At 37.5% G+C, this 24,660-nt stretch overlaps 1 protein-coding gene across 1 annotated transcript in view; it reads left to right on the top strand.

Annotated features, from left to right (window-relative positions):
- The window catches only part of UNC13C (unc-13 homolog C), a 709,455-nt gene that overhangs the window by 586,379 nt on the left and 98,416 nt on the right, over positions 1-24,660 (top strand). Inside the window, exons 21-23 of the mRNA XM_081108846.1 lie at positions 17,114-17,240; positions 19,335-19,431; positions 20,367-20,510. Of these exons, the coding sequence (XP_080964972.1) occupies positions 17,114-17,240; positions 19,335-19,431; positions 20,367-20,510 (368 nt within the window). The remainder of the gene's footprint in view (positions 1-17,113; positions 17,241-19,334; positions 19,432-20,366; positions 20,511-24,660) is intronic.

The raw sequence follows: 24,660 nt of genomic DNA, 5'->3' as shown, positions 1-24,660 counted from the left end.
TCTTCTAAGAATTATTCCTACATGCTGAAAAATTTTAAGCTGTTCTTCAAATTACTTGCTTGTTTTTCTAAATTTTCTGTTTTGTTCTTTACATTTCTGGTATTTTTTTTTTTAAAAAAAGGTATTCATTTTTGAAAATGTAATAGATGTAAAATTAGGACAAAAATTTATGTATAAAGTTTTTTTTGGATACCTGATCAGTCATTGTCCCCAAATATGATCACTATTTCAAGTTTCTTGTGTATTTTCAAAAATGTTCCAAGCATATGCATGTATGTATGTACATATATTTGTTGTTTTCACACAAATGGTAATATATTATCTATGCTAATACTCCAATGTACCTTGCTATTATCCTTAACAGTATAATTTGGGGCTCATACTATATAAACACATTTAGAATCTACCTCATTCTTTGGAGTAACTTCTATTTTCCATAGAATGGATGCATAAAAACATTTATTTCCATATCAATAAATACATAGATTATTTTTAGTATTTTACTAAGATAAATACCTTTGGGAATATACTTTTTGTTTACATTGCAAATATATTTAAAAGTAGAATTCTTAGAAGTAAAATTGCCAAAAGTTTTGGCATTTAAAATTTTGACATATATTGCCAATTATTCCCTAAAAAACAAAAGATATAGTTTCTATTTTTTTAATCTGATAGAGAAATTCCATCTCAATACATTTTTATTTCTTTAAATAGGAATGAAGATGTGCATTTTTCATATGTTTAAGGATAATTCTAAAGAAATCAGTAAAGTTAAAAATAAATATTATCACCAATAATAAAACTAAAAGTAATAAATATTTAGGATGTTTTAACCACTTCTAGCTAAAATATAAATTATGTAAAGCATTTTTCACCTTTGTTCATGACTTATCAATTGTTTCCATTTCCTCTGTAAGTAATAAAGAAGTGATGCCAACTCAGGAAGCTGAGGAAAAAATAGCTTTGTTAATATCCACCACAAAGAAAAAGCCCTATCTTTTATTTTTGTATGCTGTAAATAATTGATAGAAATCAATTTTATCTTACAAAAGGAATCTAAACTACAGGTACATTTAAATAAGTAATGAGAAAATATACAGGAAACTATAAGATGTGAAATCCATAAAGATTTGAGTCTTTAAAGGAAAAGTTACAGACAATGATTTTGCCATAAAATCTACATACTTCTGAGAAATACATGAAACTGATTAAGAGTAGTTTATATGAGCTATGTGTATATGGAAGAAAAATTATGTTTATATTTTATTGGCAATTCTTAATAAGACTTTTATTGACATAGACAGGGCCTTTTATGTTAATACAGAAAATTAGACCTATCTTTGAAGACACAGCAGTGACTTTTCCCCATGTGACATTATAAACCAGCAAACTTGTAGACCAAGTCCAATGTTGAACAAGTCCTCTACCAGTATGATTGATGAACCATTCTGTTTTCAGTAAGAGTGAGGAAAATAAGGGAATCAACATGGCAAAAGAGCTGTTTACATTTTTGCCCATCTATCTATCCCTCCCTCTATCCATCTGTGATTCTAACCAGACAAGGTGGTGTGGGAAATAAAACTTTTAGTAAGTTGTTATATCTGTTCTTAGAGAGCTTACCAAGGAAGGGAAGCGGTGAGAAGCACGGTTATGTAATGTTAAGACACAGAGCCAAGATTAGACCCTCTGCCTCCTCACTTCCAACACAATCATCACTATTACGGCTCAAGTCCAAGCTGCCCTGCTATCCATTGCTTGTTCTGCTCAATAGTCTCCTATAAACAACTCCTGCTTTCACTTTTGCATCCTTATAATCTCTTTCCCAGACAGCACCCAAAGTGACGTTTTACAAAATCCTCCAGGGTTATATATAAACCTTAAAGGGAGTGGTCTGTCTCATAGACCACAAGGTCCTATGTGTCCTGGCCTTGGCTTCTCTCTGAAGTCGGTTCTCACCACTTTCACTCCCTGACTCTGCTTTCGCCCCACTGGCCTCCTTGCATCTGTTTGAACTTAAGCACACTGTGTTGCTTGAGAGTCACTTCACTTGCGTATTTTCTCCCTGAAATGCTCACTCAGTTCTGCTTTCGTGTCACCTCATTAGAGATCTTTCCCGAATGCCCTATCGTAAAAGGCACTCTGAGCTCATTTACTTCCTTATTATGCATAATTTTCCTACTTTCCACTTTAACACTTACCACTGCCTCACATTATATTAAACAGTTTGAATTGTTTGCCTCTCCTCACTGTATAAAAATTCCAAGGTGATGGATACACTGTTTTCTTCTGTGCTGTACTCTCAGTATATAGAATAGTACCTGGTTCATATTAGATAAACAATAAATATAAGTTGTATGAATTATGGAAATCTACATTTTAGTTCCTAGTTCTAATTCTTGCAGAAATACCCTGCAGTACACCTATGGCTAGGACTCCGGGTAAAAATACAGTGTAAGTGAAGCTTGTTTTTTGTTGCTCTTTTTATACCCTTGCTAAGTGACTTGTCAATTAATGACAATAGCTTCTTTGGATGCCTCTATTTTACCATTATGTTCCAGGTTGTTGGCTGTCTCTATCTTTTTGAACACTCTTTCCCATTTCATCCAATTTTTTACCTTATAATTATCCATCTCTAGTTTCCTAGCACCAGATTATGTGGGTCTGCCTTCATACTGCTTTCTGATTTTCCAAGGTCTATGGCTCAGACAAGTCATGCAGCATTCTTCCAAGTCATACCATGAGATGGTATATTCTTTCCTCCTTGTGTTATGGGAGAGTAGCTCCAGTTTTTTGCTTGGCTGCAAAATACTTCACAGATGTAGGAATTGGTGTCATAGATGGATTATAGGGAAATTTTCATGTTGTACTGTTTAATTTTGGCAAAGAAAAGTTTGAGGTCAAAAAGCATGATAGCATTCTACAGCCCATTTATTGATGAATATTTTTATTCAGAAATAGAAAAGCATTCCAAAGGTTTTTTGTTTTCAACAGAAAGATCTTACTCTAAACTCACTAGTCTAGATTTGTCAGTTATTGATTTCCAACAGAATTCTAAGCAGATATGTCAGAGATGGTGTCTATCTATGAAGTATGCCTGACCCCATCCTTCCTGGTTTAATGAATCTGGGAGCCTGACTTCACCTTGGGATTCTGCAGAAAGACTGGCTGTAATAATGAATAGGACTACTCAGCTACTTCTTTCAGGGGTAAAACTCTCTGGCATCAGTTTCAGTGGTCATGGAATAAGACAATATTTTATTAATTTGCTTGGCTTTTTAAATAGTGATTTGCTAAGACTTAGTTATCAGAAATGTGTCTTGAAAGAAACTTCAGCATCTTCTTTCTTACCCTATAAAAATTAATGATATTTGTTCCTTCAGAGTCATTAATTCCTAAGTTGTGTACAATAATGTACTATTGTGGAATAGTGGGTTATTTTCTTGTTTGCTGATTTTTCTTTTTTGACATTTCACATTGGTCTAAGTTACCTTTTGCAAACATGTTATGCATAGTCATTTATTATTAAAATGTTTATTTCTCCAAGCTTCATACCTTGTTAATACCATAGCTTACTTTGGAAGCCAGAGTTTAGGTACTTTCTCACTCTAAAGATGTGCTGATATTATAAGACCTTTATAGAGCTACTCTGAAATGGAAAAAGATAACTGTTATTCTGTTTTCTTCTAGTTAATGACTTAGCATTGTAAGTATATAAAGAGACCATGATCTCATCAATATACTATTAATATGAATTTATGATTATCTTTAATATTTGTTTATATGTGCATGTTATCTATAAAAGTCTGATCCATATTTGTTTTTAGAACCAAAACTTCTGGATAATGAGGTTTTAGGTGAGCACATAATATCGCACAAAGCCTCAATGCATTGGGCCTACTATTGGCTTTTTATTTTATACTAGTGGGCTGGTACATGAATTCGTGCACATTGAAAGGAAACTAATTAGATGAAATCCTATCTAATAATAGACAAACATGGTAATTGACTGTACCTTCGCTACACTTCCCATTGGCTAATCAGGGCGATATGCAAATTAATTGCCAACAAAGATGGCAGTTAATTTGCATACATAGGTGCAACACTGGGACTTGAAAGGGGAAGGACGGAAGAAGCTGCCTGCCGCTGATGGTGATCGGAAACCCAGGCGGCAGGCAAGAGCTGGGTGGCAGGGCAAAGGTGGCCCAGGCAGCAGGCAAGAGCTGGGTGGCAGGGAAAAGGCGGCCTGTGATCAGAGAACCGGGGCCGCCTTTACCCACCTCCTGGCTGGTGATCAGAGAAATACCTGTATTTTTTTTTCAAAGTACCTGTATTTTTAATAATTTCTTGACATGGTAAAATAATTTTACATTACGATCCAAGGGTGGTGGGGTGAGGAGAAGGAGCAGCAGAACAATCCAACAAACAAAAAGGGAAACAGAAACGCATGGTGGAAGGGATTTGAAGGGTGGGTAGGGGCATTGCTCAACTAAAATGCAATTGGTTTGTTACTGAATACTATTTATGGGCAGACAGCATCCTGACTCCTTCTCTATACAGCATATTGGAAGTAAAAATGATGCATCCAGGTGGAAATATGATTAGGGGTTGGAAGACAGACAGGGAAAGAAGAAGTCAGAAATAGACACTGAGAGAGTCACTGCCTGGCTGGCTGCAAATACTGACTCTCCAGTAGTGATAGAATAAAAAAGTGGGGGATATCTCTAGAAGATTCAAGAGATAGGGGGCAACTCTTCTATGGTTTTGACTTGCCCAGCAGATTTCCACATACACACGTGTACACGCCTATGTTTGCATGCACACACATATACACATAACTGACTGCCCTTCCTGGAAGCACAGAAGAAGAAGAAGTTGCCAGAAGAAGAAGCTGCCCACCTTTGGTCCAGGCGCTAGCACCTGCGACTGGCTGAAGCCCAGGAGATGGACAAGCCACCCACCGAAGGTCCCAGGCTGCAGCCACCCGGAGAAGCTGCCAGCCCTGTGGTCCAGGTCGCCAGCACCTGTGGCCAGGGAAATAGGCTCCCTCTTCTCCTACTGCAGTCATTACTTCAATATTCCCCTTCTGAATTTCTCTCCTGTGCTGCAACCCAATTCCACTTTTCATCGGAAGGATACAGAACAGAGAGAGCAGTGTCAAAAGCTTACATTTTTAAGCTGGTAAGGTTAAATATATAAATGGAAAACTAGAGTCCTTAAGATAACAAAGGCTACAAAGGACAGGGGCAGCGCATGGCCTATTATATCCAGCAATCCATATGGGGACTGAAAACTTTTCAGTGATGACAATTAGTGAAGATATGAATCAACTAAAATAGTTGACAGGGACAATTCTTCCATCTTTGAAAATATCTATATCAAATCTGTTTAAATAGATTTTCATCTGCATAATATAACACATTCTGACAAGACCACCACCACCACCAATGTGGTCAGTGTTGTGCCGATAAATGTTTAATAACTGAGGGACCCCCGCCCCTCGAGTGCACAAATTTTTGTGCACCGGGCTACTAGTATTTTAATAATGCTATTTGTTCTTTCTCTATAATAGAAGTGTCAACCAAATTCACGATCAACAATGGCAGTTTGAAACACATGTGTGCAATTGGTGCCAGCGAGGGCTTTATATATATCGTGCATGCACGAGTCAACTTAGCCTTTTATATGTATAGAATAAACTTGTTTAATTAGACCTGCTTTCTGATTTAGTTAAACTCTTTCCAGCCCATTGAAGCACCCCAACTTCTCTTTCAGGTAATTGTCAGCAACACAGCAGTAAATATCAACACAAAGCAGATTATTATTGTAGATCATGCAGGGAGAACAAAGGGTAAAATATTTAACTGCATCAGTGTTTGATTATATTCTGCACAGTGAGAAAACCTGAAGTAATTTTCAAGGTCCACCATTTCTTACTTCTTTTCAGTTGGGTTAAGTTTCTAAGCTTTCTAAATCTTCATTTTCTGGCTAATGAAAATAGGATTCCATCGAGTCTCCTATCTATCTACTCCAGGACTTCTGTGAGGATCAAATGAGATGAGGCATGGGAAAACACTTCACAGACATTTGGTTACAGTGTAAATGTTTCCACCTGGCTATAAAGCAAGTCGTGTTCCTGGGCTGAAAAAACTACAAGGAGGCTAGTGGCTAGGGAGAGGAAGCCGGGTGTTGCTATGTGATGTTATTACCCAGTGACCATAGCAACCGTTTTCAGGCTGGCCATGGGGTCAAGGCAGCATTGGCTATGATTTGGTGGGCTGTCACTCCAGGGTCGTGGTGGGGCCTGTGTTCTACTTGGGGGAAGCCAAGTGTTGCTTTGACGGCCAGGTCCACATTGCTGTTTCTCTGTAAATGGCCAGTGTGCGTCACGGCAGCTCCTGCGCTGAGCGTCTGCCCACTGGTGGTTAGTGCACGTCATAGTGACCTGTCAGACAGTGGGAAGGACACTTAGCATATTAGCCTTTAATATATATATGTAGATTCCTTCCAGAACTTCCAGGCTGTTAAACATTTAGACAGATGTTTGTGATAGTCCTACAAAATTGTATGCTACTAACTATAGGACAGCACAGTGCTTATGCAATAAAATGATGCCACAAATTAAGAAATAGAAAATGACACTGTGATGATTTTTGGCAGCCAATTTGCTTCTATTTTTCTATGATCAACTGGAATTTATTCCAGGGATGCAACATTGTATGAACATACAAAAAATAATTAATGAGATATACCAAAATTAACAGGATAAAGAATAAAAATCACTTGATTATCTCAATAGATGCATAAAAAGCATTTGATAAATTCAACATTCTTTCATGATAAAAACCCTCAAGAAACTAGGTATAAAAGAATGTACCTAAACATAATAAAATCCATATACAGTAGCAAAGGTCAAACTCAATTGTGAAAGCTGAAAGGTTTTCATTTAAGATCAGGAACAAAATAAGGATGCTCACTATTACCACTTGTATTCACCACAGTATTTTTTTTTAGTTCTTTATTGTTGAAAGTATTACATATGTCTCTATTTTCCCCCATTGATCTCTCTCAGCCCACCCTGCTTAGCACAGGCCCTTACCCCATATTGTCTGTGTCGATTGGTTTTGCTTATATGCATGTATACAAGTCCTTTGGTTGATCTCTTATCCCCCCACCCCCTTGCCTTCCCTCTGAGTTTGATAGTGTGTTCGATGCTTCAATGTCTCTGGATCTATTTTTATCCATCAGTTTATGTTGTTCATTATGTTGCACAAATGAGTGAAATCATGTGATACTTATCTTTCTCTGACTGGCTTATTTCACTTAGCATAATGCTCTCCAGGATCAACATAGTATTAGAAGTTCTAGTCCAGTGATGACGAACCTTTTGAGTTCAGCGTGTCAGCATTTTGAAAAACCCTAACTTAACTCTGGTGCCGTGTCACATATAGAAATTTTTTGATATTTGCAACCATAGTAAAACAAAGACTTATATTTTTGATAGTTACTTTATATATTTAAATGCCATTTAACAAAGAAAAATCAACCAAAAAAGTGAGTTTACGTGTCATAGGTTTGCCATTACTGTAATCTAGTCAGAGCAATTATTCAAGAAAAAAAAATATTTCTACATGATGTTAGAATTATATATGGAGTTGTCTTATCCCCACTTCTAAACACCTTGGAGACATGAATAGTGCCTAGAAAGACTCTTGTATATAATAGACAATCCATACATTTTATAGAACTGATTAATTAAAAGTGAAATTAAATAACTGTTTTCTGAAAGGACTTGTGTTTTGAAGTTTCCTGTCCCCTCAAAGACACACTCTATCTTTGACTAAGTAGACCAACATTATCACCACTCACATCCCAATCATCAGCATTTACTGAGCTCTTACTACCTGCCAGATGTGCACTGCTTTTTTAAAAAAATTATTGAATATATTGAGGCAACATTGGTTAAAAAAATTATATAGGTTTCAAGAGTACAACTCTATAATGCATCATCTGTATATGGTATTGTGTGTTCAAACCCCAAGTCAAGTCTCCCCTTTACCCACTTGTACCTACCCCAGCCCTCTTTTACTCTAGTAATCACCATACTACTGTCTGTGTCAATGGGCTTCTTTTCTTTGCTTAATCCCTTCACCTTTTTCACCCAGCTACCCAAACCTCCTCCCCTCTGATAGCTGTCAGTCTGTTCTCTGTTTAAAATCCAAGTGTCCATCAGTAGATGAGTGCATAAAAAGGCTGTGGTACATTTACACAATGGAATACTACTCAGCCATAAAAAGAAGGAAATCTTACCTTTTGAGACAGCATGGATGGACCTGGATAGTACTATGCTAAGTGAAAGAAACCAGTCAGAGAAAGACAAGTACCATATGATTTCACTCATATTTGGAATCTACTGAACAAAATAAACTAAAGAACAAAATAGAAACAGACTCATCAATGCAGAGCCAATTTGCTTTTAATACAAGAATGGATTAGGAGTATACCACTCCTATTCCGTAACTGATACATAATTGTAGATTTATGTATTTTACACAAAACTCTATGCATAAACACTAACTTTCAGAAGACAATATATTCTTTTCAATAAATACTGGTTCATACCATCTAAAACAAAAGAGGAAAATTTTTCTAAATTGCTAAGCTTTTTTGGCACAACTTTAATAAAGCATTTTTATTCTGATAGTAACATATTCATAATTCTCACTGAAATTCAAAAATTAAATTTTGTATAAAATTATCATACTACTATTTGGAAAACTAATTAAATGTTGTAGTTAGTAAATGTAATTAGCTAGTTAAATCTTTGTTGCCAAAATTAAAACTGCAGGAGGATTGATGGCTAAATTAATTCTAGGAGTCATTTTCATCATATGAGATACCCGTAGATACAGTTTTGTCAATGTGGTCTACTACTAAGCAGAAGATAATTTAGGTAGAATTAAAGATAATTTAGAGTATGTTTCTGAATGTGATATTATAATCTCTTACATTGATATTTGGTAGGCAATAGTTAGGATGTACTTTAGTTTATTTAAAATATCTCATAATATATAATTATACATGGGAGGAATAAAGGAGGACATAAGAAAAACAGACATGGATTTGGAACAGTGATAGTTATTTTTATAGAATCATTTAAGTGATAATAATAATAACTACTGAGAATATAGCTGGGAGCACACAAGTATAAAACAAGGCTGACAGGAAGATAAATAGTGATATTATTCTACCCACAATGTCTATATATTTTACTTTTATGATTATTCTTCTCTCAGAGCCTACCTAGTATTTTCTTAACATCAATTTAACAGGTTTTATTAACTGATTTCCTCTGTGATGATGGATTAATTCATAGCGAGGTTTGCTAGAGGTTCTTATGCTAATATAGTATCACAAAGCAAGAGGACAGCCGGAAACGTGTGTGTGTGTGTGTGTGTGTGTGTGTGTGTGTGTGTGTGTGTGTAAATTAGAAAGAGTAATTTGGAGGTTAATTAATAAATTGAAAATATCTTTGTGATACAATAGACCATTAACCCATGTAGCCTAACTCCATACAATTTAACACTGTACCATTTGTTTATTTCTTACTTGTACAAGTAAAGTAGGCACAGTGGTCTCCCCTTATCCACTAGGGATAGGTTTCTGAAACCCAAAATAATACCAAACTCTGTACATACGATGATTTTTTTCTTAAACATACATATCTTTTTACTCAAATGAAGCATTTTATGGTTTCTCTTTAGAATATTTGACTTGCCAGCATGAACTTTGGGGGTATTAGTATGGAAAATAATGGTTACTTGAATGCAAACATGTGATAGCACTGACAGTGATCTGATAACAGAGACGATTGCTAAGTGACTAGTGGGCAGGGTGTATAGACAGTGTGAATGTGCTAGACAAAAGGGATGATTCCTATTCAGGGTGAGTGCAGTGTGAGACATCATCACGCTAAGAAAAACTGCATGTAATTTAAAATTTATGAATTGTTTATGTCTGGGATTTTCTGTTTAATATGTTCTGACCGCGGGTAAGTGAAATCATGCAAAGTGAAATCGTGGATAAGGAGGGGGTTACTGCATTTCACATTAGGGAGCTCCTCTGAGAAGTGGCTCAAAGACCCAGATTTGTATCCGTTTGTAATTCTGTTCCTTCCAGTCCTCAGCTGGATCTTCTATATGTGGCCAGTTAATGTGGGAAAATAGGGAGAATTTTACAGGAGCTGTTTTAGGGCATGACTGGAAGTGGCAATGTCACTTTTGGCCCAAAATTCAGTTATAGGATATACCTGTTGCAAGGAGGATTGGAAAATGTAGTCTGGTTGTGTGCCCGGGAGAAAAAGGACATGATTTGGTAATCAGTTTAACCTGCTGCAAATACTGGGGTTCATGATGATTACAAACCACTACTGAAAAATGTTTAGATTATAGTGAGTATTTGCTACTTAAGGACAAGCATTACAGGCAGGCTTTATTATACAATTGCATACCCTTTCCATTTTTGTTTCCATTTTCCCTAAGATCAAACCTACATCACCAACTAAATAAACTGAATAACTCTGGCTGTATCAGCTGAAGTGCATAATGCATGTAAAAATGTCAATTACTCTTGTTTACTTGACAGACTATGAAAACAGATGATACTAGTCTCCTGTTCTGCCTACAGAGAGCAGTAAATATCAGTTGACAATGCAAGAGAGATACATGACTTAAAGTGGTAGGAACCAGTTGCTATGAGTGTGAAAGCAATTCTGTAAGGAGAAAACTATTAGTAATTCTTCCAAGTTATTTTTTCACAAAGGAACTGGGTGAAACCCTGAGAGTTTAAATTATGTCAGGTATAGTCTTAGGAACTAGAATGGATGGTCTCTAGATTATAGCAAAACCAGAATTGCTTTTTTATTAAATATAATTTTACTAGTGACCCGGTGCACAAAATTCATGCACATTAAAAGGGAATTAATTAGAGGAACTATTTTAATATTGCTATTTGCACTTTCTCTATAATAAAAGTATCAGAGATGAAAGAAAATTAGTAAAATGTATATGCAAATCTTCCTCCTGTCAGAGTCTGACTCACTCCACGGGAACCAGAGTCAAGTCCTCGCCCACTCACATGAGCCTTGAAATCACACAAAACCCAGACCCAGCCGGCCCCACCCTCATTGGGCTAGATCCAGATCTGGCTGGCCCCACCCCCATCAAGCCCAGCCAGGTGGTGGTGGTGGGGGGGGTGGGTGCGGCCTCAGGTTGCCTGGCCTGGTGCCAGGGCAGGGATTGTGGCCTGAGGTCCCCTGGCCCGGGCCAGGGGCTGCACCTTGAGGTCCCCCAGCCCAGGCCAAGGTGGGGGTCACGCCTTGAGGTACCCTGTCAAGCCCTGTGGGCAGAGGGCACAGTCTCAGGTCCCCCAGCCTGGCACCAGGGCAGGAGGTGCAGCCTAAGGTCCCCCTCTAAGAACTGCCAGGTGGGGATGCAATCTTAGGTCCCTGCTGATTGCTCTTTAAAGCTCGCTATGGGCTTCCACTGTGGGTGCAGCCATCTTGTGTTATGGAATCTATGCCTCCACTGTGGATGCAGTTATGGCATGATGGTCAATTTGCATATTCCCTCTTTATTAGATAAGATTGATATTAGAGAGGAAGGGAGAGGGAGAGAGACAGAAACATCAATGATGAGAGAGAATCCTTGATCAGCTGCCTCCTGCATGCTCCACACTGGGGATCAAGCCCACAATCCACGCATGCATCTTGACCCAGAATCAAACTGTGACCTCCTGGTTCATAGATCAATGCTCAACCACTGAGCTATGGCAGCTGGGCCAGATTTCCTCTTTTAAAAAACAATCTGTATCCTTTCTATCTCCTTTCCCATATCAATTTACAATGGCTAGATGGGATTTGGGGGGAAAGGGGACCTGGCCTGGCTAATGTGTGGCTACAGAACATTAGGCATATACAAGTGTTTCTTTTCTGGAACTGTGAGAATCTAGGGAGCTTGCAGAGTCCTAGAGAATGGGCTTGGGGAGGCCTATAAGTTCCAAGCAGAGTGCCCAGATAAGGAGGAAGGAAAGACATTCTGCAATTGTGGAAAAGTCAATTGTAAGTGCGTTAAGCAAATAAACTTAAGGTCGTGCCTATAAAACTAACTGGGACACTGCTCAGAGCTACCTTTTACCTGCTTTCCAAAGTATAGAGGTGTCTTCATTGCAAGGGGCAGAGATGGATGAGCCTTTCTTTTTCTTTTTCTTTTTCTTTTTTATACTCACCTGAGGATCTATATATATAAAAAGCTAAGTGACCGACCATCCATCTGACCGACCAACTGGCTGGTACATATGATGCGCACTGGCAATTTAAAAATAAACGTTGACTCATGCATGCACAATGTTTGTCCCCTTCTGACACTGGCCTCCCATTTAAATTAATTCAAAGGTAGTTTCCTGTGATGCCAGCATTTGTGATGCTTATTAATAAATCACAAGGACAAACTCTAGAGAGAGTAGGAATATTCCTACCTGAACCCATTTTTGGACATGGGCAGTTATATGTTGCTTTCTCTGGAGTTCAAAGAGCATATGATATTACAGTTAAATACTTTATCACAACGGAAATTAGTCAAGCACTCTGAAAGTCTTTTTACTCTTAATGTGGTATACAGGGATATATTAGAATAAGTTTAATAAATTTATCAGTCATTGTTTTTATCAATGTTGTTTTTATACTATGTTTTTGTTGTTTTCATATTATGTTTTTGTTTTTATGTCATGTTTTTGTTGTTGTTATATCATGTTATTATTTATTTATTTAGCAATTTATATATTATTTTCATATACATTTTACTAATTTTCTTTCATCTCTGATACTTCTATTATAGAGAAAGGGCAAATAGCAATATTAAAATATTTCTTCTAATTAATTTCCTTTCAATGTGCATGAATCTGTGCACTGGGCCATAGTATAAATATAGTTGACTAGAGACCTGGAGCATGAAATTCTGTACTTGCTGGGGGGAGGGGGGAGGGGTGGCCCCTCAGCCTGGCCTACGCCCTCTTGCAAACCAGGAGCCCTTGGGGAATGTCTGACTGATGGGAGCAGGCCTAAGCCATCAGTAGGACATCCTTAGTGTTGCTGTGGAAGCAGGAGAGGCACCCACCACCACCGCTGCACTCACCATCTGTCAACCTGGCTTCTGGTTGAAGCATTGCTCCCCCTGTGGGAGCACACTGACCACCAGGCAGTAGCTCCTGTGTTGAGCGTCTGCCCCTGGTGGCCAGTGCACGTCATAGCGACCGGTCGTTCCACCGTCCAGTCTATTTGCATATTAGCTTTTTATTATATAGGATTTGAGAGAGAGAAGAAGGGGGGGACAGAGAGGGGGAGAGAGAGAGAGAGAGAGAGAGAGAGAGAGAGAGAGAGAGAGAGAGAAACATGGATTGGTTGCTCCCTGTATGTGCCCGAACCTGGGAAGTGCCCTGACTGGAAATCAAACCGGCCAGCTTTTGGTGTATGGGCAATACTCCAACCAACTGAGCCACCTGGCCAGGATGGTGACCCTTTTGCTTTTAAGGCACAGCATGAATTTAAGGTTCACTCAAACCTAATAATAAAACATGTAAAAATATAAGTAGAGAAGGGGAAAAAACCCAAGGTTTTAATTGAAAGCACAGTTATTTCATTTCACAAAGAGACAAATACATATTAAGTAGTATTTCTTATAAATTAGAAATCTTATTTTATGTAACACGTGTCCTTTTACTCAAATTCTACTTTGTGCACTAAACCACTAATATCAAATCATTTCTCTATTGAATCATTTATTAAAAGCACAAAGTTGGGCTAAATTAATCTCCTTAATGGACCAGTTTCCTGTACATATTAAATCATGGCACATGGCACTTGCCATATTGTCACATGGTACCCTTTCTCCTGAAGCTCTATGAGTCCTTTATTCTTATATCCCTGTACCTCACACATGACCTGGCACAAGATACATGCTCAGTGAACATTTTTGGTATTGGATGGAACTGGGTTACCCTTTCCTTCAGGATTCAGTTAATGTGCAAACACTCTTGAAAGAGGTAACACATTAAGTCAGGCTCACTCCTAACATTTACAAAGGCAGGAGCACAGTGAAGGCCCACATGCGGTAGACCTAAATGCTTATGATTTCCAAATCAAGCTAATAAACTGTTATATAAAGTGTGTTCAATGTTCTACTTCAACACATAAACTTACTTTCATATCAATGTGATATCCCTTCAGAAAATATATATTTCACCTTTATTTCAGCAAAATTACTAATTCTGTTCTTATAATAAAATAATTGAAATATAACCTTTCTATTCTCTTTTTTTTCTGTAAGAATACCTTGTTATTGAACTTTTTTCTATTTTCAGCATTTTTCCTGAGGTTCATTTATTTTTTTCCATCCAATCTCAATTTATGCACATTCTTGACATTTAAAGGATTAAAAAAAAGGTTTTGTATTCAAAATGGACATGATTTGAATATGTATTTTATAAAAAGATGCAATTCAAAATAAGCTATAAATACAAATATTAGAAATTTAAATTACATCCATGTGCTTTTAGATATAGTTCCTAAATAGTTTTTAGAAAGCTATTGCCCTCTAAAATATTAAAACTAGTCAATAAATGAGGACAAATGCAAGTAATTATTCATATAAATGTTTATGTAAATTATTTGAATAAAGCTAAAATGTAATGAGTTAAATTTCTTTAATCTAAATTTCAAAAACAAACTCTTCAATAGTCATCTAGTTGGCAAAGAATCAATACCAGTCTTCATGTATGTTATGTCTGAAACTATACATATACACACAAACTTTGAGAGTAATATGAATCATTTAATATTTAAAGCTGTTTCCAGGCAGCATGTACCCCTGTTTGCAGCATGCCACATTGCTGGACGAGTGCCTTTGAATGCGTGAATTAGACCAAAGAAAACGGGTGTTATTAATACTTGAAAATAATGCTTGGTTATGCAACAATTGATTGTATTGATGCTATCCAGAGGAAGAACCTGATGAGTTAGTTTGTTTTTTTCTTACTTAAATGCTTCCATGGTTCCAATCCTTCCCATGCTCCAAAGCAGTATCTGTGTCTGTTGTCAGCAATGGCAGTCTGGTTGCATTTGTTCACAGTCACCTTCTGTTTTTAGGATAGAGAACAAAAGGCAGTCCGAAGTGTTTCTCTTGGGCTTAGCGGGTGTTAATCATAAGAGCAGGTGGTGTTAGTTACAAGGCCAGATGTTTAGAGTCTGACTTGCTCTGTACCAGCACCAGGTATGGGATCCCAAGTGACAGAGGATGCCAGAAACTATTTAATTTTTGAGTGTGCATTTGTGATAAATAGAGAACCCTCTTAATGTGTGGGCTCCAGGGCAAAAGACTTCCCTCATCTGGATTTCAGGGTTGTATTGCATTACATTATTATCTATGAGTTTATCAGATAAACGTTTCCTCATAAGGTGTGAAAGGACACTAGAAATCAGAAGGGGTAAGGACAAGGGGAGAGACAACACTGATAGGGGCAAAGGTGGCATGTAATTTGGAGGGACTTGAAGCAAAATATCACATAGTTCATAATTTTGTTTGGGAGTTTGTTCTAGAGTATTAGTTTATTACTCTTGTTTCTCTGTGTGTGTTCTCTCTCTTAGTTCTACAGATTGTCTTTAATTACTGTTTAGACAATTTGAAAATGTTCTATTTGGGGTTGTTTCTTCTTTTGCTTATCACTTGGATTTAAATCTCTCTATAGTCAGGTTTTGAGAGGCAAGGATATCCTCAGTCCTATATAATAAAAGGCTAATATGCAAATCAACTAGTCGCTGTGATGCACACTGACAACCAGGGGGCAGACACTCAATGCAGGAGCTGCCCCCTGCTGGTCAGTGTGCACCACAGGGGGAGCGCCACTCAGCCAGAAGCCAGGTTGACAGCTGGCAAGTGCAATGGCAATGGCGGGAGCCTCTCCCATCTCCACGGCAGCACTAAGGATGTCCAACTGCTAAGGATGTAGGCCATCAGTCAGACTCCCCCGAGGAATCCTGGTTTGTGAGAGGGTGCAGGCCAGGCTGAGAGGAAACACCCCCTCTCCACTCCCCGTGCATGAATCTTGTGCACCAGGCCTCTAGTTTGTTTACAACAATATAATTGCTTCAATTGGTATTTTTATCCTGGAATATAAAGTACTGGTATAGTACTGGTATGTTTCTACTGTAAGTCAAAACCCTTAGCTTAAAAGAAATTCACAGACCTTGACCAGAGCTTCTCAGAGGACACTTTCAGCCTGAATATAGTTAGGGATATTTTAGGTTTGGTTGTATCTACACTTGAAGCCCCAATGGGCCAAGATATTAATATTGGGGGCCTGAGGAAAATAGATAAACATGTTTAGTAATATTATTTGTCTCTATTCCCCAGTACTGTATGTCCAGATCAAAATATAATTTTAAGCTATACTTTTTGACCAAGAGAGAAAAAACATCACATATTAGGAAAATCTGCTCAAGAAATGTCAAAAAGATCACAGGGCATAAAATAATTTTAGCTGAACTTAAAAAAAATGAAGAAGAAATAATCTGGCTTAAAAGTTAGATATATTTCCTCTCATTTTCAACTATCTTAGTGTTTTAAGTGTTAAATATCCAGACCAGAAATGTGAGCTACTCATTCACATATCCAGTATTAATCGGGGATTATGTCTCCCAGTTGAATTCATGTTTTATTCATGCTTAGAGTTTTAATGCTTTCTGGCACTTTTACCAGGCCCAAAGTAGTAAAAATATGAGAGCTTGCAGATAAATAGAAAAAAAAGTCAGAGTTCTCACCTTTTCCATGAAGGCACAATAGACATTCAAATTATTTCTCATTACTTCTTGACCTATTGGCATAGGATTTATAATGATTTTTACATTTCATAAAATTTCAGGTTTGTCTTCAGCCATTCACTTTGCCTTTATATCAAATACACAATTTTCTTCCTTTTGGAAATACTACTAATAAAGGTAAATTGGAACACCGCAGCATTGTTGGCAAACCAAACTTTATTAAATGTTTGATTTTATCTGTTCTAGAACATGAAAAGCAGCGGTTGTGTAAGAGCACCGATTATATGAATTTGCATTTCAAAGTGAAATGGTTTTATAATGAATATGTGCGAGAACTTCCTGCCTTCAAGGATGCCATTCCTGAATACTCCTTGTAAGTAGTGATTTTCAACCCCAAGTTTGTTCTCAATTCAAAGTCCCACATAATTACACCTGATTTATGCAGCCCTGAAATCTGTTCATGTAGTTGTCTTCTGAATACAGACATGTCTATTATAACATTAGCATTAAATGATTCTCAGGTCTTTGGGAACCATATTTAATTGAAATGTGTTGCATTCTTCAAGTATGTCTTACTTGGCTATTACTAAACTCAAAGAGAAAGAAATACATGACAGGATGTGGCTCACATGATGAAATTAATTTCTGTGAAAGTGCTTGAACTCAGACTTTCTTGGGAAAATGAGGATGCTTGTAGTGGGTGGAGCAAAAGTAGGTTTACAGTTGTTTATCTAAAAAATAATACAATAATTAATAAACAATAATACAAGAATAAACTGTGTTTCTTGACCTCACTACTTTTGCCCAACTCTGTATATTGAGCTATTCAATCAGATGTTTTTCTTTAATTCAACCTGAAAAATGTGTTAGAAATTAAAATTGAAGTCATTATTAAACAGGTAACATTTTCATAAACATATCTCTATCAGATACATTTGTAATCACACAATCAGACTTGTAATACTATGCATTGATATTTATCAGAATTCTATTTTATTCCATCAAGGGAGATCTTCCATATGCCAGGCACTGTGCAAAGTGCTATACGTTGTTGAGTTAGAACATAGAACACATTTTTGTTTGTAATCCTCACCCAAGGATAAGTTTTTATTGAATTTTAGAGAGAGAGGAAGGGAGAAAAAGAGAGAGTGAGAAACATCGTTGTGGGAGAAAAACATGGATTGGTTGCATCCCATAGATGCCCCAACTGGGGGTTAGAACCTACAACCTAGGTATGTGCTCTGACTAGGAATCAAACTCTAAACCTTTTGGTGTACTGGGACAATGCTACAACCAGCTAAGCCACTAGGCCAGGGCCACAACACATTTATACAGCAGTTTATAAGCTTAGTTTAGAAATCATAAGTATTTAGGTCTACGGCATGTGGGCCTCCACTTGTGCTATTGCCTTTGCAAATGTGATGGTGAGCCTGACGTAATGTATCACTCTTCCAATTTTTGCACATTAACTGAATCTTGAAGGGAAGGGTAACCCAGTTCCATTGAATACCAAAAATGTTTGAGGTCATGTGTGAGGTACTGGGGATATAAAAATGTGCATAGAGCTTTAGGAGGAAGGGTAACATGCAACACCATGGTATGTGCCATGATTTGATATGTCCCTTGAGGGGAAGAATTTAGCCCAACTTGTCCTTTTAGTGGAGAAGTCATAATAGTGGATAAATGATTTGCTGTTAGTGGTTTAGTGCAAGGCATATATGAGTAAAATTATAGAGGTCTAATATACAAAAAATTGGACCCCACAAAAAAATAGAAGAGAGAAAAAAATAATACCAGAGCAATGTTTTAAATGATACTAGGTATGAATTTTATAAAACCAATTAAAACATGAGGCATAGCTCAAAAATTCCTGTAAATCCTAAGCAGGATGAATGCAAAGAAACTACCTATAGATACATCATAGAAAACTGCTTAAAAACAAGAAGAAAATCTTTAAATGTATTGGGGGTCAAGAAAGGGGAAACACTTTACCAGAGCTACTATACTCTTGACTGACTGTTTAATGAGAATGACTAAAACCAGAATATAATACACTGATATCTTTTAAGTGCTGAAGAGCGAAAGTCAACCTAGAATTCTACAAGTATCAAAAATATCCTTCAAAAATAAAGAAAAATAAAGACACTGATCTAACTGAGAATCTGAAATAACCCATTTCCAGTTAACTCTCACCAAAAATGTATACTAGGAACCATGCTTCAGATAGAAGGAAAAATGACACAAAATAAAATTACAGCAATGTAGCAAAGAATAAAAAAGCATTTATTTTTGTAGACTAAAAGAGATATAGAAAGAGAGATTGAAGGTAAAAGAGAGGGAAATGTATTTAATGAAGTAAAGCTAAAGGAAGCTGAACTGGAAAAAGAAAATGAGAAGAGATTTGGGAACAGCATTCACTGCTGAGATGTAAATAACATTTTTATAGTTTATAATATTAATTTTTTAGGTGGTTTGAGCCTTTTGTCATGCAGTGGCTAGATGAAAATGAAGATGTGTCAATGGAGTTTCTTCATGGAGCACTAGGAAGAGACAAAAAAGATGGAGTGAGTCTCAATTACTTTAAGATTGTTTATTGTCAAGATTCAGTCACATCACTCATCTTTAAGCTATTGGGAATTGTTAGGCTGTTGTTATTTATTAAAGTTCATTTTAATCCTCTGATGACCAAAATAAATTTAAAGCAATTTTATTTTATTATTTTTTTAAATATATTTTCTTGATTCTTTACAGAGAGGAAGGGAGAAGGAGAGGGATAGAGAGTTAGAAACATTGATGAGAGAGAAACATTGACCAGTTGCCTCCTGCACACTCCCCACTGGGGATGTGCCCACAACCAAAATACATGCCCTTGACCAGAATTGAACCTGGGACCCTTCATTTCGCAGGCCGATGCTCTATCCACTGAGCCAAACCGGTCAGGGCACTTTTAAAGCAATTTTAATTGGCTGATTGGAACCCTAGGAAATTGCTTAAATAAAAATTAAATAAAAGATAATCAATCACCTTTTTGCCCCAAGATTCCTATTGAGTCGGTCAGAATCTACAAGTTGAACAGACTTGTACAAAACTCCCTTGTGGTTCTATAACCTTTTCTAAGATGCCAAAATTATGCACTCCCTGTGCCTCTGAAGCAACTCAAAAGTCTTGAACCACAGTCTGCTTACTAAAATCATCCCAATACTTATGGGGAATGAGAAATAAACAAACTACCTAACTAACAAACAAAAAGCAGTTCCCCAATTTAGAAATGGAGAGACCAATTAATAGCAGCCTGCCCCATGATATTAGTTTCACTACATCTTCCAGAAAAGGAGATGAATAATTTAAAAATGGATAGGCACTTTATTACTGGAAAATGAAAGTATGTGATATGAAGGCCCATGATATAGGAGATTCAGTTGTTTGTGTGAAACAATGAAGACTGTCTCCACAGTCCTGCTAATGTGTTTAATGGAATGGTTTCACCTTCTCCCCTCAGTTTCAGCAGACATCTGATCATGCCCTCTTCTCTTGTTCCGTGGTTGATGTATTTGCTCAGCTTAATCAGAGCTTTGAGATTATTAAGAAACTGGAATGCCCTAACCCTGAAGCATTATCTCACTTAATGAGAAGATTCGCAAAGGTAGGTTAAGTGGAATGCATCCTTTCTTTGCTGAAACTGCGCCATGCTATTACTTACCTACACAGAACCTGAATAATGTTGTTCTTTGGCAGTATATCTTCCCTGACACCACTATCCCAATTTAATGTTTAATTCAAGTATTAAGAGATTCTGTTGTTTCAGGTCTGTCATCTTCCTTCACTTCTTGTTTCTTGAATATGGACTTATCATCTTTAAAAACATCTATGTGTTATTTAAATGAATGGCTCAGTCCTTTTTAATTAAAGACATTGCCATGGATGTTCAAATTATTTCTATCTCAAGTGTGGTGCTTTAGGGCTGAAAATAAGCCTTGGCATTTCATATTCAAACTGCAATTATTGTTTAGCCAACACTACAGCACACTGGAAAGTACATTGAACTAGCAGTCATGACAACTGCATTCTGATTTAATATCATTCAGTAACTGTAGTGTGGATCTAAGCAGTTCCTTTGAATTTTATGAAGTTAGTATTCTTACTTGACAGATTTATATTGATCAACCAGATTCCTCTTAAGACCTCTTATTCCTCCTAGAGTTTAAGAAGGCTCACACAATGCTTACTACTTTGCCAAGAGTTTCAGTAGAAATATAAGGAATAAAAGATGAGGTCTCCACCTTTCAAATCATATATCTACATATATGAATTGACCCCAGTATATATATATATATATATATATATATATATATATATATATATATATATGAAATGAACTAATTGGAAGATTACATGAAGAGGGACACAAGTTGATCTCAAGTATAATGGGATCTACAGTAAGTCGAGGGTAATGAAAAATAATTAGAGCTGAAATAGCCAGAGGTTTTATGGGAAAATGGGACTCATTCAACCAAAAAAAGAAGAAGTTATAGAAGTGTTCTAAGCCAAGGAAATAGCAGGAATGGAGGAAGAGGTAAAGCTGAGCTTGCCATGTAAAGAGGAAAAACAGCTATTCTAAGAAAAGCAGTGGGAAAGGTTGGGGGAGTGAAGATGGGTCCAGATCTTGAAGAGTCTTTCTTTCCAGGTTCAGAAATTTAGACTTTTGAACAATTTAATAAACACTAAACATTTGGAGACTAGAGGCCCAGTGCACGAAATTCATGCATGGGGGGAGTGGGGGTTCTTCAGCCCACCCTGCACCCTCTTGCAAAACGGGACCTCTGGGATTAGGCCTAAACCAGCAGTCAGACATCCCTCTCGCAATTCAGGACCACTGGCTCCTAACCACTCACCTGTCTGCCTGCCTGATCTCCCCTAACTGCTTGCCTGCCTTCCTGATCACCCCTGACCGCCTCTGCCTGCCTGCCAGGTTGCCCCTAACTGCTCACCTGCCTGCCTGATCACCCCTAACCGCCTCTGCCTCAGCCCCCGCTGCCACAGCTTCATCCGGAAGGATGTCCAGAGGTCTTTTGGCTGTCCAGTCTAATTAGCATATTATGCTTTTATTGTTATAGATTGTTATAGATACTTAAGTCAGGTAGTGATATGACTATATATATAAAAGAGTAATATGCAAATCGACTGGATGGCAGAATGACCAGAATGACCACTCAACCAGTTGCCATGAAGCACACTGACCACTTCTCGGTCCCTCCCCCCAGTTGGCAGGCTCTGATTGCCCGATGGTTAACAGTGAACCAGGGTGGTGGTGGTGGGTGGTGGAGCTGGCTGACAGCAGCTGGGGAAGATGACCCTGACCACAGATCAAGCCTAGGGACCATACCCATGCACGAATTTCATGCACTGGGCCTCTAGTGGAATAATATAGGGGAACAACCTGCACTCCTCTGTTTTACTGTCCTAAGGATAAATCTAGCCACCTGGGTCTGATGATAGCAGAGGTCTCAGCTGTTCATTCAAATGCTTGCTTATTCATAGCCTCACTTGCACATTTGACTAGCCCCTTTGAGAGATTAGTCATGAATAAGCATAATCTCTGACCTCAGAAAATTTATAATGAAATGCCAAACCTGTAAACAACTATGACCAAGTTGAATGCTATATAATCAGGGTATCTGAGAGGTTGAAAAGAGCCCAGAACATATATATACATATATTTATCTCGGGTGTTGTATTTTTCTTCTGAGTCTTCTCTAGGTTTACAGATGGCAGCCATCTTACTGTGTCCTCACGTGGTCTTTTTTTCTGTGCATATGAACCCCTGGCTTTTCTATGTGTGTTCAAATTTTCTCTTCTTATAAAGCAGTCTCAACCTTCCTAATGCCACGACCCTTTAATACAGTTCCTCATGTTGTGGTGACCCCCAATTTCATTGTTACAAATTGAACATAATTAAAGCATAGTGATTAATCACAAAAACAATATGTAATATATATGTTTTTTCTCCGATGGTCTTAGGCAACCCCTGTGAAAGAGTCGTTCGACCCCAAAGGGGTCGCGACCCAAAGGTTGCAAACCGCTGTAATATAAAGACAACAGTCAGATTAGATTACAGTCCACACTAATGACTTTATTTTAGCAGTCATCTCTTTAAAAGGCCCTATCTCCAAATACAGTCACATTATGAGATTCTGGAGGTTAGGGTTTCAACATATGAATTTTGAGGGGAAACAATTCAACCCATAAAAGATGCATATAGTTAACATGCTTTTAGCCACTGACACAAACACAAGGGTATATAACTTCATTTGTATTCTCACAAAAAGTCTAATTTTGAAATCCTTTATGGGTGGAGAATTGAGCCTGACCAGGCTCTTAGAAAACTATAAACCTGGTTCATTAATAGAGGAATTAAGAAAACTTTCTTGGGAAACAGTTTATTAATTATGATAGGACAGTTTATGCTGAAGTAACTAGTAAACTAAGAAACTCTAAGATTTGAAACAAAGATTTAGTTTAGTTCCTGCTCATACAACATCAGATATGGATTGGATAACCCTATAGAGGAGTGTTTATCAAAGATAAACAAATCCACACTCTAAAGTGGTAAGGACAGATTTTAATCAGTAATATACTATTACAATAGAGAAGAGTCCAGAATGAATTTGACTCACTTTTGATTTATACAGAGGTTACTGGGTATTTTAAAGGAAGAAAGAGGGAGTAGGGGCAAGTGGGGCTCAGTAGAGTCAGGGTGTTGGTTTATGTAAAACCCATCTGGGTTTGCTCCCTGGTGGTTATCTAATTTGGGTTCCTACCCTCCCACAGAGGTGGGGAGACAAGGACCCAACTTCAGATTTTGGCTGCAACAGTTAATCATTTTGGCAGCCTTGCATTTTTGCAGGCAGGCACTTTAAGGAGCTCTAGTATTTGTTCAAGTCTGTATAGGCCAAGGTTGGGGTATGGAGGAACCTGGCTAGAGTTTGGTCAAAGAAAAGAATCTTTGTCACCGCCCAACCCCACCATTCAGTGACTCAGGGGTTCTATCCTGAGAGGTCCCAATGAAAACAGAGCATAGGATTCAGAGAGAGCAGGTGCAACTATGATTAGAAAGCTAGATCCATAAATTGTAAGGAGTTTTGAAGAATGGGCAAAATGGCTGAACTTCTTTAGTAGAAAATGAAAAGCCAATGAAAGCTTTCCAGGAGATCATCTGTCAGTCTAAACAGTATTGCATTATTTATCTGCTATGAAATATTTGTAGTTTTTATGACTGTTAATTATGAAGACTAAAAAACCTTCAACTTTTAAAGATGATAGCTAAAAATCATTTATTGGGATCATTCCTAGAGGGGACTTTCTTGGTAATAGCTGATTTCAATTTCCAAATATATTGAAATTTGCAGTCATTCTGCAAGAGAATTGCTCAAAATATTCTCTGAGTAACTTTTTTCTTTTGGGTGACTGCCAAGAAAAGAATAAAATGGGGCCATCAGGGATACTGCTTTAAAAAGGTATGTCACATGCAATTCTTGGAACTGCAGGACATTCAGTGGAAGCAGGATCATATGAGAATTTAATAACTTCAGAGTTAATATATTTAGTAACATACTATTATAATTGCACATGATATTAGAAAAGTAACTAGAATTCACCCTCAGAATAGTGAGGTAGCAGGTTATGTGAGGTGAGAGAGAGAAAGAAGAAAGCTGAATTGAGACTCATAGGCCCTGGGCTCCAGCCCATCATCCACCTCTTGGTAGCTCTGACCTTTCTCCAGCTGTAAAGCTGAA

This window comes from Myotis nattereri (assembly GCF_964212035.1).
Source record: "Myotis nattereri genome assembly, chromosome: 1".
NCBI classification, from domain to species: Eukaryota; Metazoa; Chordata; class Mammalia; order Chiroptera; family Vespertilionidae; genus Myotis; species Myotis nattereri.
This window is presented reverse-complemented; position numbering and strand designations above follow the sequence as displayed.